Below are 12702 nucleotides of genomic sequence, written 5' to 3'. Positions count from 1 at the left end.
GATCAACTGGGATAAAAATTTGCCACACAGATGCCACACTGAAGAATTAACCCTAAGGATTAATACTTCTATTATAGAAAGAACCTATATAAACCTATATATCAGTAAGAAAAATACTACTGTCAAAATCAGTGTTAATTCATAGAAGAAAGCACACAGCCAAGAAAACAATTGAAAAAAAATCAGTTTTCCTAGCAATCCGGAGGTTGAAAAAAGCAAGCCTAACTTTTTATTAAGGAGAGTGTTTGGGGGCCAGGGTGCAGCTCAATGGCAGACCATTGCTCAGCGTGTGCCAGAGACTAGATTCAAATCCCCACAAGGCAGAATAGGAGAGATTGACCCACAGATTTCATTTTTCATTAATCAAAATAACAAAGAATTAAACAGTTGTATATGGAGTTGTTTGTATGGACAAAAGTGTGCTGGAATAAATTTTCAGACTTCTACTAGAAGATCTAATTAGGGGGGCTAGGGGCTTAGCTCAGCAGTGTAAGTGCCTGCTTGGCAGGTACAAGGTTGTGAGTTTGATTTGTGGTACCAAACAAACAAACAAAAAAATCTAATTAGGGATCTGACCTTATGTAGTCTTAGCCAGTTTCGTACCTTTGATCTCATGTTCACTGGAACACAGGGATACAGTCCCAGAAGGAGGGTTAACAGGTTTATAGTCTGTGAGTTGTTCTCCTTGCTATAAGGAGAGCAACAACTGGTCTACCACCTGAAAACTTACTGAGCAAATCCTGGAGCACTCAGATGTGGGCTGTTTTGTGGCTATAAAAGTCAGATTATTAGACAGGTGTGGTGGTACTTTTCTATAATCCTTGTATTCAGGAGGCTGAGGCAGGGGGATCTCCTTAAATTTGAAGCCAACCTGGGCTACATGGTGTGTTCAAAACCAGCCTGACTACTGAGACTCTGACTAAAAACAAACAACACAGATTATTGAGGACTTTGGTTCTGGTGTCCCCAAATTTCAGCTTTTATATTTACCAGGAGCCAACACCCCTTGGGATTTCCTTCAGTGTGGGATAATTGTGTAGACCATCTGTAAACGCTTCCCTGGACATCATGTTTGGAGACTGTTCTAATTAACACCCTGAGTCAGGTGTCTGTCTGTGTCCCAGAATAAAGAACTCTGTACTGCCCAAAACAAGGGGAGGCTCACTCCTTGATTGAAAAGACTGTGCTGAAAGTGAAAGTTTCAGGGCTCAGGGATGGGAATTAAGACTGTGGTTAGGGTAGACAGGGCAATCTGAAGGGTTTCTCACCTGGGCCTCAGTTACTGATGCCACGGAGGGAGGAGTAATGAGGGAAAGAAAGACACACAAACTTGAATATCGTATGCTTCTCTTCTATGAGAAACCCATAGTATAAACAGATTAAGGAGAAAAATGAAAGATGGTAAGAAACAGGGAGACAGATCTTCTGCAGATGGTAAGGGGCTAGAAGATGGAGGGGGACGGAAGGCAGACAGGAAAACAAAGAACTGAAATGATTCTGTACAGACAGTATCAGTTCCCTAGGAGGACGGTTAACATGTGCTTCAAACACATACTAATAAAAATAAAATTTAAGGCCAGACATGGTGGCACATACCTGTGATCCCAGCACTCCAGAGCCTGAGGCAGGAAGATCTCTGTGAGTTTGAGGCCAGCCTGGGCTACACAGTAAGTTCAACATCCTGTCAGCCTGGACAACATGGTGAGACTCTGCCAAAATACAATACAATACAATACAATACAATACAATACAATACAATACAATACAACACAATACAATAGCACTTAAAAAGCCAGACACAAAAGGACACGTATTGTATGAAATTAGTTCTATAAAGCGTCTAGAATAAATAAATCCGCGTTGGAAAAATGCGGAGCGAGGGTGCCACAGGGCTGGGGAAAGGCAGGGAGCGAGGCAGTCAGGGAATAGGGGTTTGACGCAACATGGGAAGCTTTCCAGTCTGGGCAAGGGTGATTGTTGGCCCACGCTGGCGTTGTACTCAATGCCACTGAGTTGTGCACCGAAACAGTTGGTGATGGACCAAGTGGACTTCATCTCATTGTTTCTAAAAGACGAAGCCGGCCAGGAAACAGTCTCGGGCGGGCGAGTGAAGCCTCTGGAGCGCGCCCTCCCCCGGGCCTGCCCCTCACCCACTGAGCGAAACCTCTGCCAACTTCGCTGCGGGCCAGCACAGCCCCAGCTCCTGCCCGGAAGGGTTTGTGGCCGGGGAGAGCAGGCAAACCTCCTCCAGCCTTCCTCTCAGCGGGGTCCGGCCGGGCCGCCCCGGGGGGTGACCCCAAAGGACAGGTAGGGGCGGGGCCGGCCGGGTGGTGGAGGAGGGCGCAGCCGGCCAGGGGCACCAGGAGTCCCTGCCGGGTGGCTGGAGGGGCCCGGGCACCTCTGGAGCGGGCCGGGCTGCGCAGGAGTGGGGCTGCTCGCTGGAGGACCTGACTGGGTCCTGCAGGCAACACGATCCGATCCGTCCCGGCCCTAACGCCGGCCTGTCACCTGCGCTGTCCTTGGCGAGGACGCTGGGCTCCTGCCCGAAGTATTTGCGTGGTGCTGGGACTCCCGGGCCTGCAGGTACGTGTGCGCGGACCTCTCCTGGGACCGCACGGTGACCAGGCCCCCGTTGGGGACGTCCCGGGGAGTGGGCTCCCGCCGAAGACCGGGTCGCCAGGCTCCCCTTCCTGCTTGGGAGCTTGCTGTTTACCCCTAGGGGAGTTATTTATAGATGAGTAGATTCTCCCGGCAGGGCACTGGCCCGGCTGGTTTCTCTTTGGAGATGTTGAATGAGGGGCGGGTCACCCAAGGGCTCCCAGCTCCCAGGAAACTGCAGACAGCGAGTTCCCATCCTGCTGCCTCTTCTGCTGTCAGCCCTTTCCCTCCAGAGGTTGGACCGTTTCACAGACAGGGTACCATCCTAGCCTGTGGTTAGGGGCTGCTTCTTTAGCTGGTATTTTAGATGAGCCATTTCCAGTGCACGTGGCTAAGAGTAGAGTTTGTGTTTATCTTTCTGTTTTTAAAAATCAAAGGTAACCTGCAAAGCAAGAGATATCAAAGGAGGCAAAGACACGTGTGTAGAGGCAGTCCTAGGCCTCTGTAGAAGCAAGACCCAGTGGAAAAAGGCTGCTTGCCTGACAGCAGGCTAAGCAGAGCTGTGTGCCGGGCTCCCAGGAGTCTGTCCAGCATTGGGGTGGCTCCAGTAACAAAAGTTTATACATATATATATCTATATATATAATTTTTTTTTTATCAGTACTGGGGATCGAACTCATGACTGTCTGCTTGCAAGGCAGGCCCTTATGCCACTGAGCTAAATCCCCAGCCCCTCCCCCCCTTTTTTAAAGCCACAGTCTCACTCTGTAGTTCAGGCTGGCCTTGGACTTCCTACGTAGCTGGGGCTGGCCTCAAACTCACGTCACTCTCCTGCCTCAGCCTCCTAGAATGCTGGGATTACAGGGGTGCACCACACCTGGCTCCCGAAGGTTTACAATAGGAACAATTCTTTCCTGGAAGCAGTGATTGGCTTCTCTAAGCAGGGGAGTCTCAGTTCCTGGGAGAAAATGTTCTGCCTGGTGGAGGGAGGAGAGAATTCAGTCAGCGTGAAACTCAGCGGCCTGCCCTCTTACTTTTGGTCGCAGGGGACACACAGTGCCTCCTCGGCTGAGCCTGCTCTTTTACAGTTGTCCTCATCTGTGTTTGCTTGGTAACCCAAAATCCCTGGGGGCTGCTAGGGGCACTTTTCAGGCATGGGCCCCAGTGTCTACCACAATATTTCTGCCTCTTTCCTGCACACTGGGATCACCATGTGTGACAGCACTGGGGACTGAGCCCAAGGCCTTTGCACTGAGCTACATTCCCAGCACACCCCCTTTTTTATTTTTTTTATCGGTACCACGGATCGAACTCACGACCGCCTGCTTGCAAGGCAGGTGCTTATGCCGCTGAGCTAAATCCCCAGCCCTGACCCCCCCCCAACTTTTTAAAATTCCGAGACAGGGTCTCACTAATCTCTAACTTTGCCCAGGCTGGGCTCAAACTTTTGCTCCTCTTCCCTCGGCCTCCAGAGTGCTGGGATTGCAGGTGTACACCCCATGCCCACCTCCTGCTCTTCAGTTTTCTAAGTGAAGTTACAAAGCAGCAGGCCAGGATTGGAGGCTGACTTCACTGCCCATCTCCCCCAGCTGGGAGTGACACAATCTATAGGATTCTAGGTGACAGGGTCTCTGGCCCTGGCACTGACAACAGGGTGACAGATTTCCAGCAGATGGGTTTTTCCAGGCCTGAGAAAGGCTGTGCAGTTTGTTGGGAAAGAGCTCCCTCGCTGCTTCCCAGAGCCTGTGCTGCTCTGGCCAGAGGCACAGTGCCAAGGTCCACCTGCAGCGCTCCAGGTGAACAATGGGGCCTGGCCTGTGCTCTGGGCTATGCAGTGTCCAGGTGGGTGTTCACCCATCACACGGACAGGGGTGCTGTTACTATTTCTGCATGGTATGGATTAGATCTGGATCCCCCACCCCATAGCCTCTTGTGTTCATAGCGGGCCAGGGGGCTGGATCGTGGGTGCAGGCCACAAGGCAGTGGATTGGTCCCCCAACAGCCTCACAGCTGAATGAAATGTTGGGAGGTACAGGTTGCAGGATGGGGTGGCCTGGGGGGTCTGTCACCCTTCCTACTGCCTGGATCTGTCTGCTTTCCCCTGCCCTGCCACCCTGCCCTGGAGCCAGCTGACCATGACCTGATTTTTAAAAACAGAAAGATAAACACAAGCATGAGCCCCGATAAACCCCTCCTCCTTTAAACTGGGTCGGTGTTCAGAAAAGTTTCTAAGGTACTGAATGTGCTGCTGTGTATGTTGGAAAGTTGGGGGCAGAGGTGGGATCTGAACCCAGGATGTCCAACTGTGGCCTTTGTTGCTTCCCTATGCAAATTGGGACCCAGGTGGGCTCAGTGCTGGGCTAACAGGAAGGACACAGGGAAGAGTGCTCTTTTCATTGTGGTTGTAATGGTTTTAGTCAGTTTCCTCATTCTGTCTTTTGGCCTCCAAAGCCCCTCCCTCACCATGCCCTAGAAAAGTGAAACCTTGGCTCTAGAAATGGGACAGGCATGGGGTATGCTGGCGGAATGTCAGTGCTTGGGAGGCTGAGGCAGGAGGATTACTATGAATTCAAGGTCATCTTAGACTACATAGTGAGGCCAGGTCTCATCTTGCCCCTCACCCCAACAAAGAAAAGGGATGGGCCAGGATCTTGGGGAAGATAAAGCACAGAGTCCCAGGGGCAGGTCCACCTCTTTGCAGCTCCCCCATTCCGAGGCAGTGTGGGAGCTCTAGGTGTTTGAAAGTGGTAGGAAGCAATCAGCTGCTCATCTTGAAGCTGCAGCGCCCCACCTGGGGTTGTCTGGTGGCTCCTAGATGGTGATTCCCATCCTCTACTCTGTATTTCTGTGCCTGGGATGTTCGGGCCCTGTCCACTCTCCTGGATAAAGAGAAACTGCTTTCACTTGTGAGCATCTTGCTCTGGTGGGCAGCAAAGTGGAAGAGACAGCAGTTCCACCAAACTGAATAAGTGGAGGTAGCAGCCAGTTCAGCTCCAAAATCAGTTACTGAGCACCTACTGCACTGGGCAGTGTTAAGGACCAGGGATGCCAAAGTGAGGAGGTCACTGCAAATCACGGTTTTGGACTGAATCATGTTAGACTCTATCAGAACCCCAGAATTTTAAAGCTCAAGGAGAAGTTAAGAAATGACAGGGGTCTTGCTCTATTGTGCAGGCTGGTCTTGAACTCCTGCGCTTAAGTGATCCTCCTGCCTCAGCCTTCTGCGTAGCGGAGACTGCAGACTCATACGATGGCACTCAGCTCACACACTCTGCGTGTGTGTCTCCATGTGGAGGTACTGGGGATCCAACCCAAAGCACTCTACCACTCTGCTGCCCCCTCAGCCCTTTTATTTTTATTTTCAGACAGGCCTCACGAAGACATCTAGGCTGGCCTCAGGAGTCCCTGGAAACTCGCAATCCTCTTGCCTCAGCCTCCCAAGTCACTGGGATAACAGGCACATGGTACCAAGCCAGACAGGATTTGTCTTTTTTTTTTTTTAGTCTTTGAAATACTAGGACTCGGATGAAATAATTTGCTTAAGACTGCACGGCTATCTAGCAACATAAAAAAAGAGGCATGCTGATGAAATTAAGTAGAAGGTCATTTTAATTTTTACCTTTTTTGTGGACTTTTTGGCCCATAAAAGAGTCATAAAAATAGCCCTCGGCTTCCTCCCCTGTTAACATCTTAGACAACCATGGGTTTGTCAGAGTAATGTGTCACGCCCTTTACTAAGCTCAGATGTCAGATTCCCCCAGTTTTCCCACCAATGTCTTTTCCTGGTCCAGGCTCCAATTCAGGATACCATACCGGGAATCAAACTCAGGGCCTCACACTTGCCAGGGAGGTGCAGTGCCGCTGAGCTACCTTCCAGCCCCCAGGTGCAGTAGTTTCTAACTTTGGATTTGCCTCTGGCGGAAGCTCTGACTTGCTGACAGTCAGCTACCACAGGGGAAGCCCCACGCCTCCCTGCAGCTTTCTGGGTATGTGCAAGTCAGTTAGGGACAGTCCTAGCAGGAGGCTTCACACGGAGGGGCGGCATGGAGATACAGAACGGTTCAGGGTGCCGGGCTTACAAAGGAGCTCTGCAGAACTGGGTGACGCGTGCCACGCCTCCTCGGGGTTGAAAGCCATCTCTTTTTGAGGTGCCTTTTCAGTTTTAGCTCCTGCTCCTTTGGTTTTCTGACTTTTTTGTAATGATTTGGTATGATTTCTTCATAGAGCCTAGGTATGAGCCCGCTATTGGTTACCTGTGTTCCAAACACCTCACCCCAGGAGCTAATTAATAGGGCCTTGTAACTGCAATGTTCCTGGCCTCTGGAATAGCCTTCTTCTATTTTGGGGTTATAAAGGTGTTCTGTGTTCTCTACTGAGAATTTTATAGTTTTGCCTTCTAGATGTAGATTGTTTTAAAATCCTAAAACCTTGGTTGGACATGGTGGCGCACATCTGTAACCCCAGTACTCAGGAGGCTGAGGCAGCAGGAGTGTCTCGAGATTGAGGCCAGCCTGTGCTACACAGCAAGACTCTGTCTCAAAAGAAAAGAAAGCAAAACAAAAACAAACCACCCCCCCATCATAAAAGCATCTTTAGTAAAGGGGAAAATTCGATTCACTGCTTAAAAGCGCAGCAGGCTGGGATGTAGCTCAGTCATAGAGCGCTTGCCTAGCATGGGCAAGGTCCTGGGGTCCTTTCTCAGCGCCATGAATCAAAATGCAAAGCAGAGCCATGCCTGGAGCCTCCTCCCTCTCATATGCGGGCCCTACCTGTTTCCTTCTTGGTTGTTTAGCTTTTCTTCCACTAAAGTGCATCCTACTGTCACAATCCGTACGTACAGTGGTATGTGCTCTTAACGTGGTACCTCTGAAGCCATCTTCTTTTTCCTGGTTCCAACTTGAACCTCCTCTGGCTGCCAGCTGTGTTATCTCAGAACCTTGGAACTCTGCTGCTGCCTTCTCTTCACCTGCCCTAACTCTGGGAGTTGTGTTCTTCTTCAGTTGTTTTGAGATCTGCTCTTCCCTTGCTTGACTTAGTTCTTCTCCGCTGTGTCTGGATCCCAGTTTTTATCATGTTGTATCTATCGTGTCGGGCACCTGGGGTTACTGACTTAAGGGGGGCCTTCACTGCTCCTTGGATCTTGCTGGCATCCACCTGGCAGGTATGTAGGTCTGGGACCATAGCCTGAAGGTGCAGTCGCCCCTGGGCCTTGGGACTTGCATGTATGGGGCAGGAGTCCTTCGGGTGTCCAGAGACGGATGGAAAGGTGGGCCTTGCAGTCTTGAGACCCAAAGGCCCTCTGAAAGGGCTCCCAGAAGCTGCCCAGGGAAGCACTCAGGACCTGCGATGTGTGGAGAGCGCTCCTTTCTCTGCCAGGTGACGTGGAGCACTGTCTTAAGTGGAGGGTCCGACTCCCCTCTCCTCCTCTGCAGACATGTGGTTCACATGGCTGTGTCACAGTCACACTTCTCCAGAGATTAAAGCTGCTCATCTTCATTAAAGGAGCCCCTCAAGGGGGACAGATGCAGGGAACACCTGGCTCAGAGTCCCTGAGTTAAATTTCCATGTTGTGTCCTTTGGTTGCCTGATTAGACAGTTCTCGTCCATTCAGCAGACTCGATGCATCAGGTTGGCACACTTGGCATCTCCCAGATGTTTCTGCAGTGTTCATCAACTTTGCAAAACTTTGATTTAAAAGTGCTCACCTCAAGTTAGAGCTACAAGGCTATTCTTCCCTCAAGCCTTTCTATGCTTAACTCAAAGTTCTGTTGGATGAGAAGCTGAATGCCCTTTAGGAAAACTGTTACTGTCCTTACTAGTGCAGAGAACTTCTCGCAGATACCTGAAACCCTCTTCCCCAATCTTTGATGAGACAAGGGGCTGACATATTGTCATTCTGCAGCCATCTGCCACCTCAGGGAGGATCATCACTTAGACCCTTCTTCCCTGGTCAAGCTAGGGCATCCCAGGTGTCCTTCCTTATCCGTAGGGGATGCTGCAAGATCTCCAGGGCATGCCTGACCCCAGCCAATATTGAGCCCTGAATAGACTGTCCCCCATATATGCACCTACAATAAAGCTTACAAATTACACATAGGGATGAGCAATAATAATAAAAGAGAGCAGCTATAACAATACAGTATAAGAAAATCGGCAGGGTCACTACCCTGGGCTTTGGGGAAATAGTTACCTGAACAGAGGCTCTGGGATACTCCAACAGGTGACATGGAAATCGGGATGGCTAAGTGACCAATGGGCGGGCAGCATCATATTTTTGGTCTTAAAGAAATATTGTAATGAGAAACTTGTCATATTTGCAGGGCCACACAAGCATTAGGGAAGGTGAAATTAAGAGTGGTGTGGATTTTGGCTATCTTTCAATGTTCACTCTGCTTTGGAATCACAGCAAGCAGTCACAAAGACTTTGTGTAGTGTTTAGATATTTTTAAAGGTAGTGTTTTTCTTTTTTTCATTTTCTTTTCTTTTTTTTTTTGGTATTAGGGGTCAAATTCACAACCTCATGCTTGCCAGGCAGGTGCTGGGCCACTGAGCTACATCTGCAGCTCTTTTTGTACTTTTTTATGGGGCTTTTTCTTTTCTTCTTTCTTGGTACCAGCAATCAAACTCAGGGCCTTGCACTTGCCAGGCAGGTGCTGGCACTGAGCTATATCCTGGACTGTGCAGTCTGTGTATTGATGCCCTGCTGTGCCAGAAACCCCGTGCTAAAGGAAGTACTTGCAGTTTACCAGTGCTCATCAATACAATACACGAATCAATACTACAAACACAGCCAGGTAACAAGACTTGATGGTAACGCATGTATACTCCAGGCTAGTATTGAGGAATTTATGGACTTGTAGTTCTTCTTCTACGATTTTGATGTATTTTAACTTGTCACTCAAATTGTCCTAATTTGGCCAGTGGGAGCATGTTTGGGAGCGTGTTTGGGTTGTGCCCTATGTCCCATTTGGGGGGAGTAGAATTGGGGACTGAACCTGAGGATTGAACCCGAGAAGCGTTGAGCTACAGCCCAAGCCATTTTTGTTTTGAGACAGGGTCAGGTCTTGCTGAGTTGTCCAGGTTGGCGTCTTGTGATTCTCCGGCGTCAGCCTCTGGACTGCTGGGGTTACAGGCACCCGGCTGCTGTATCCTCTGACTAGCTCTGCTCTTTCAAGCTTTCCAGCTTTCTGCCACATGAGGACCTGCCTTACCTGGCATCCCTCAGAACCAGAATCAGCCATTTCTTCCTTTTTTTCTTTTCCTCCTTCCTTCTTTCCTCTTCTTCCGTCTTTTTGAGGCAGTTTTGTATGCAGTTCAGACTGGCCTGGAACACACAGGAATCCTCCTACCTCAGCCTCTTGAGTGCTGGGATTACAAGCATACATCGTCACTCCTGGCCTCTGGTTTCTTTTTAATAGGAACAACAGCACACATTCTAGGATCTGAGCAGTAGGGTACATTTTGGGGTAATGTTTCTTTGGGGCTGTCTCAGTGAACAGAGTTTAAAAAGATAATTGTCTTTTAAAGACATGGTTCATATTAGTATTTCTAATAGTTTAATGGGTTCTAACTGCAATTCTCTTGACTTAATTTTAGCTTTTCTACTTACTCTAAATTAAGTTACCTTCTGCTTGATGTGATGTGATCATTCCACAACAACCGGTCACCCTTGAGGAAGCAGGGTGGCTCCTCTCTTTCTCAGTGTGTGGCTCTGCAGCGTCCGCCTGATGTAGAGTGTGCTTCTGTTGTCTGACTTTACTTTTGTATCAGTCAGTGCTCATCAGGAGGACCGGTGTAACACAAGACATGCAAATGTGGAAGAGTTTACAGGCTGGCTTACGGTAGCTGCCCACAGAGTCAGGGGTGCGAAGGGTCCTCCTGCACACCTGGGACCTGAAGGACCCAATGGAAACCCTGGAGCTCCGTGTACTATCCCACTTGAGTCTATGTCAGGAGGCTGATGTCTGCACTGGAAGCCAAGGAGATGATGTCTGAGGTGCAGGTGAAAACTGGAGTTCTCCAGATGAAACAAAAGCCTGCCTTCCTTTCTTGTTTCCCTTTTGTTTTCTGTTACTGGGGATCGAACTCACAACTGCGCGCTTGCAAGGCAGGCGCTTATGCGCCTTGTTTCCCTTTTGTCCCGTTCTGGTCACAACCTTTCCTAGAGAGGGTCTCCCACACCCTGAACTATGCTGAGCCAATTTAGTAGGCATTTGTTTCTCAAGTTAATATAGTCAATCAACCACCACAGCTTTCATCCTGGGTATTCTTTGTATTCTAATAGTTTTAAATTCTTAGAAGGTGACAGCATTAGGCAACCAGCTCCTCGCTCTTCATGTCACCCCAAATACTTAATTTCTGGAGCACGGTCCGTCTTGTTATTTCTTTTCCTTGAGACAGCATCTTGCTATCAGTTCAGGCTGGCCTTAAACTTGCCAGGTGGCCCAGGCTGGCCTTGAACTCACCACAATCCTTCTCTCTCAGCCTCCAGACTATGTACTTTAGCTGCTAAGCATAGACTGTGATAGATATTTCAATTTCTGGATTTACTTAACTTCTACTAAACTGGGAAATTTAGCTCAAAAACAGTGTTTCTCAGCTCTGCCCTTTGAGGAGAGTTCTGAATGCTCTCCAAGTTCAGAGGGGGCTGAGTTTGTGTTCCCCTGGGGAGCAGCTAGCATCTGTGTGATGGGTGGCAGGACAGCTTTCTCCTGGGCAGTGACAGTCTTTGGGCCAACACTGTCCTTGTGCTCCAAGCTTCATTTCCAGGGCATGTTTGCCCAGGGCAGGAGATAGGACACTTCCTGATAGCCAGTCACTCAATGTCCTCTGCAGCTGGCCGGAGTGCTCCTCTTCCTTGTGTTGATGTGACAAAGTCTCATTGGCTATCTCCTAGCTGGTGCTCTTGTTTCCATGATAGTGTGGACATGTCTAGTGAGGCTCTAGGGTCACCTGGACCTTGGCAATGACAGAATTGGACTTCAACATGCTTCGCAAACTTTCCTGTGTTTGGCAGTTGCCTGGGAATCCAGTTACATTGCAGATGTGGATTCTGGTCTGGGAAGCCTTGGATAGGACCTTGCATTTCCACTGAGCCCACTGCTCTTCTGCTAGTGTAAGGACCACACCAAGGACCTACAGATCAAGTGTGCACATTTGAAGACCTCTCCATGACTTGGGTTTGATTCCTCCCCCTTTCCTTTGCTGGGAAGAGGAGGCTCAGCTCTAACCCGGGCCGGTGTAAAAATGCAATGAGATCATTTTAGGGATACTGAAGAGCTCGTGGTATGACTTCTTTACCTCTCCAACCCCTCCCATCTTCCTTCCCCTGTCCCTTCCCCAGGTGAGAATGGGATCAGTGCTCCCTACGCTGTGCAAGGGGCAGGAAGGGCGATCACCTGTCATCAGCTCACGGTGAAGTATAGTGGTCTCTGTCCTTTATGGCCTGGAGTTACTATATAGGGCTGATCCCAAAATGTGTTCCCATCAATGTATCCTGTGACCATAACATCTGAAACACTTGCCGATAAACCGAGGCAGGTCCCATGGGCCAGATAGAATGACAGTGTCTACTGGAAGGTAAGGTTGTGAAACCTTTAAAAAACCTGAAAAAACTGGAGATGCTGGTGACATTCAGGTGGATCATCGATGGTGAGGGTGAGGAGAGTGATTCTGTTTTTAAATTTTTTAAAATTTTTATTAGTACACATTTACAGTACATAAAGATTTTCATTCCTGGTGGGCAGGTGGCAAGTGTACGTAACAAAGCTTCATTCTTTCTACAGTCCCTCTTCTCTCCCTCCATTCCTTGGCCCCCTTATTTTCTACAAAAGTTCTGTTTCCACTGTCTTTTATTTTGTTCTTTGATTTATTTACAGCTTGGGTTTCTCATATAAGAGAAACCATGCGATATTTAAGCTTGTGTCTGATTTATTTCATGTAACATTGTGGTCTCAGGGTGCACTGACTTTGTTTGCTGCAAGGTTGTTTGTTCAGTAAACATTTAAGATTTATCACTTCAGGAAGTGCTTTTCATTAGCTAGTTCCTGAATGGTAGCCCTGTGTTACTGTGGGGTGCTGAGTCCCCCCTCAAGGGTACTTGCT

General features: G+C 48.9%; 2 protein-coding genes across 10 annotated transcripts in view; one reads left to right on the top strand and one right to left on the bottom strand.

Moving 5' to 3' along the window:
* The window catches only part of Ripply3 (ripply transcriptional repressor 3), a 40831-nt gene that overhangs the window by 26443 nt on the left and 1686 nt on the right, over window positions 1–12702 (bottom strand). For 4 of the 7 annotated variants that reach the window (XM_013146126.3, XM_023562496.2, XM_023562498.2 and 1 more), the window contains one exon: window positions 1597–1709. The exons of 1 other annotated variant lie outside the window; for it this stretch is intronic. In XM_013146126.3, the coding sequence (XP_013001580.1) occupies window positions 1597–1680 (84 nt within the window). In that variant the 5' untranslated portion in view covers window positions 1681–1709. Of the gene's footprint in view, window positions 1–1596; window positions 1713–2508; window positions 2689–12702 lie in introns of those variants that run through there. 2 more of the 7 variants (XM_023562495.2, XM_063224495.1) reach the window with 2 other exon arrangements.
* Hlcs (holocarboxylase synthetase) overlaps window positions 1979–12702 on the top strand; it is a 178092-nt gene continuing 167368 nt past the window's right edge. The window contains exons 1-2 of one of the 3 annotated variants that reach the window (XM_063224491.1): window positions 2455–2583; window positions 5773–5893. In XM_063224491.1, the coding sequence (XP_063080561.1) occupies window positions 5849–5893 (45 nt within the window). In that variant the 5' untranslated portion in view covers window positions 2455–2583; window positions 5773–5848. Of the gene's footprint in view, window positions 2308–2413; window positions 2584–5772; window positions 5894–12702 lie in introns of those variants that run through there. The other 2 variants (XM_013146122.3, XM_013146123.3) reach the window with 2 other exon arrangements.

The sequence above is a fragment of the Cavia porcellus genome, unplaced genomic scaffold (genome assembly GCF_034190915.1).
Source record: "Cavia porcellus strain 051 isolate PalLab524CR breed Dunkin Hartley unplaced genomic scaffold, mCavPor4.1 scaffold_15, whole genome shotgun sequence".
NCBI lineage: Eukaryota > Metazoa > Chordata > Mammalia > Rodentia > Caviidae > Cavia > Cavia porcellus.
Note: the sequence above shows the minus strand (reverse complement) of the source record. Positions and strands in the feature narration are given on the sequence as shown.